The sequence below is a fragment of the Halyomorpha halys genome, unplaced genomic scaffold, assembly GCF_000696795.3.
Source record: "Halyomorpha halys isolate HHAL.00 unplaced genomic scaffold, Hhal_1.1 Scaffold31.1, whole genome shotgun sequence".
In the NCBI taxonomy this organism is placed as follows: Eukaryota; Metazoa; Arthropoda; class Insecta; order Hemiptera; family Pentatomidae; genus Halyomorpha; species Halyomorpha halys.
The window spans coordinates 639,484-642,573 of NW_027107458.1; the positions used below are offsets into that span (position 1 = coordinate 639,484).

The window sequence follows — 3,090 nt, forward strand, 5'->3', positions numbered from 1 at the left end:
CAAAAATGAAAAAAGAAAAAACATTAGTGGAAAATAACAGGGGTATAAAATGAAAAGTAAGATATAATAAGAAAAATTAAAGGTTGTAAATAGTAACAGAAAAGGGTAATAGTAACAGATAGATAAGAGAAGAAATATTAAAGAAAGCACAAATAAAGAGATAAAAAGAAAAAAAAAATACAAATCAAATGATGAGATAGAATGCATACCTGTTTTGACGGCAGTCAAAGACAGAGTGACGGTTTGTATTGGGAGGAGTGGGGATGGCAGTTATGCCACAATAACGAAAATAATTTGTAAAGTAAACATAGTAAAAAAGTATTTAAATTAGGTGAACAATAAATGGTAATATACATAATAGGGGGAGAAGAGATATTAATAAAAAAAAAACAGATAGAAAAACAAAGGAAAAATAAAGTATAAAATGATGGGATACAATGTGTGTAAGTGATTATAACTTTAATAATGTTGGTTTGGATGAGTTGGAAATACCATAGTACAGAAGGCCAATAAAGGTTAGATACAATAACAATATTTTAAGAATTCATTTTTCAAAAAATATAAACATTATAATTATTCAGGATTCCAAACTAATATCTTCAGGTTCCCCATAAAATTTTACTACCAACTCTGTACTAACAAAGCTAACAGCTGCAGCTGACAAATTCAAATTAATTATGAATTGTTATCAATATGAATAATACAACCTAAATTATAAAAGAAATATTAGGTGATAGAATTTGTTTTTGTTAATTAATTTTAGATATTTTTTCAGAAAGTTTTTTTTCATGACTCCAACAACATGAGTGCCAACAAGATACACCTTTTCATCTTGCTGCTAGCTTCGTTAGTAGCAGCTTCATTGGTAAGTTCAACCGTTTAAACTTTTAACATATATATGATAAAAGAATGAGAAAAAAATGTTTACAATAACCTATAAACAATTAACAATAGACGAACAGTCCTCGTAAGCTTATCTTGTACAATAGAATGAATGACCTGAAAAAAAAGAAAGAAATTATACAAAAAAATAAATAATTCTTTCACGCAATGAGCACTTATAAGTAATTTCCTTGAATCGATACAAGTAAAAGCATCAAAACAAGAAAAAATTACATTCTGTGAAGAACTACTATCTCTATGAAGACGCTGTAGGGATTTTTTAGCTGTTCAATATGTACTGTCCTCTTTTTCTTGGGTCCACGCAAGCTCTCTATTGTAACTGTTACGGCGGGTAGGGGTTCAGTAGGAACCATTACTAGCCCAACCGTAAAAAGTAGTGAAAAAAAAGAATAGCCGAATTTTGTTATTTTTGTATTTTTAAATAAGTAAACATAATAAAAGGAACACAAAATATCTAAAAATATACAAACTAGAAAAAAAATTAAGCTTAAAACTATTACAAAATTACATGAATTGAACGAAAGAGAGAAGAAAAAAAGTTGTATATCACCGGTCGATGACACATGACTTTTGTCAGTGAATAATGATCCTTACATTGTATCCCAATTACTCCAATCCCACATCACCACCCTTGAAGAATGGTGCCAAAACTGGAGGATTAAAATTAATTCCAATAAATCCCACCAAATTACATTTACCCTTCGACGTAAACCCATGACCTCTTGTCTTACAGTATCCTTTAATAATATCCCCCACTTATACCTGTCAAACGGATCCGTTACTTAGGACTACATCAGGACAAACAACGGACATGGAATTCTCATACAAGACTAAAAAGACAAGAAACTGCTCGTAGATTCCGACTATTGCAACATTTACTAGACAAACGGTCTAAATTGCCAATCCATTACAAAAGACTGATCTACATGACTATTATAAGGCCTATCTGGACATACGGAGTTAAGCTTTGGGGCTCCACTAAACCATCAAATTCCTCCAGAATCCAATCCATACAGTCCAAAATCCTTAATGCTCCTTACTTTGTCACAAATCAAGTCATCCATCAGGACCTCAATGTTCCATATGTTGCCGATTTGGCCAGAACCAGATACCGTTCCTTCCATAATAAACTTTTCAACCACCCAATCCACTTGTTTCTAACCTGGCTTCTCGTTCATTACCTCTTAACTGACCAAGGAGCACATCTCAATGATAAGGATAAAAGTGAATATACAGTTCTACATAAAGCAGTGCGAAAAGGACATGTCGCTGTAGTGAAAGAATTGTTGGACCTTGGAGCAAATCTAACTGCTAAGGATAAATATGGCAGGACACCACTAATGATAGCATCTGTGTATGGCCGTTTGGATATTGTTAAGATCTTAATTGACGAAGGAGTACCTCTCAATGATAAGAATAACAATGAATGGACAGCTCTAGTTTATGCAATAGATGAAGGATACGTCGGAGTAGTTAAAGAGCTGTTGGACCGTGGAGCAGATCTAACATATAAGCTTAAGAAGGGCTGGACCCCATTAATGAAAGCATCATCAGGTAGCGATCTGGATATTGTCAAACTCCTAGTTGACCGTGGAGCGCCTCTCAATGATAGGAATAACTATGGAGAAACTGCCTTAGGCCATGCAAGTGGTTGGGATATAAATTACCTTAAATAAATTACCTTAAATCAAAAGGTGGGGTTGAGTAACTCCTGCCAAAAATATCATGATTTTATAAGTTGGTTTTAAAACTTATATTTAAATTATATATATTTACTTTTTCAAATAAAGATTTATATTGATAATTCCTTAATATGTATCATTGACAAAAACCTAATCTTATTTGAAATCATTCATTTAAAAAATTTAATTAAAGAGAGAGAAATGTGATGGCACATATTAATTTTAGTTAAGTTACTAAGTGTTTGACACAAGATAATTTAAGATATTGACGGTGTGTTAATGGTTTTTTTTGTTTTTTATTTATTTAATGTAATTTACAACAGTACAAAATAATACAATAAGTAAATATGTTGTATGTATCATATACACTTTAAAATCTTGGGAAGGAACCACCCATCGGGGTTTCTTCAAACATTAATTTAAATTAGAAGGTCCCGTTGCCATCTTCTTTTCAGACGTCTCAGAGGATTATCAGGGACTGTTAAGGATGAAAGATTAAGAATTA

General features: G+C 32.0%; 1 protein-coding gene across 1 annotated transcript; it reads left to right on the top strand.

Moving 5' to 3' along the window:
- The first annotated feature begins 2,243 nt into the window (after nt 1-2,243).
- LOC136795382 (uncharacterized) lies at nt 2,244-2,579 on the top strand. Its single transcript, XM_067045742.1, has one exon. It carries the CDS (start codon nt 2,244-2,246, stop codon nt 2,577-2,579), a length of 336 nt encoding a protein of 111 aa, XP_066901843.1.
- Nucleotides 2,580-3,090: the final 511 nt, after the last annotated feature.

What these genes read in the sequence shown, in the direction of transcription:
- LOC136795382 (XM_067045742.1), top strand. Translation starts at nt 2,244, where the DNA reads ATGATAGCATCTGTGTATGGCCGTTTGGATATTGTTAAGATCTTAATT.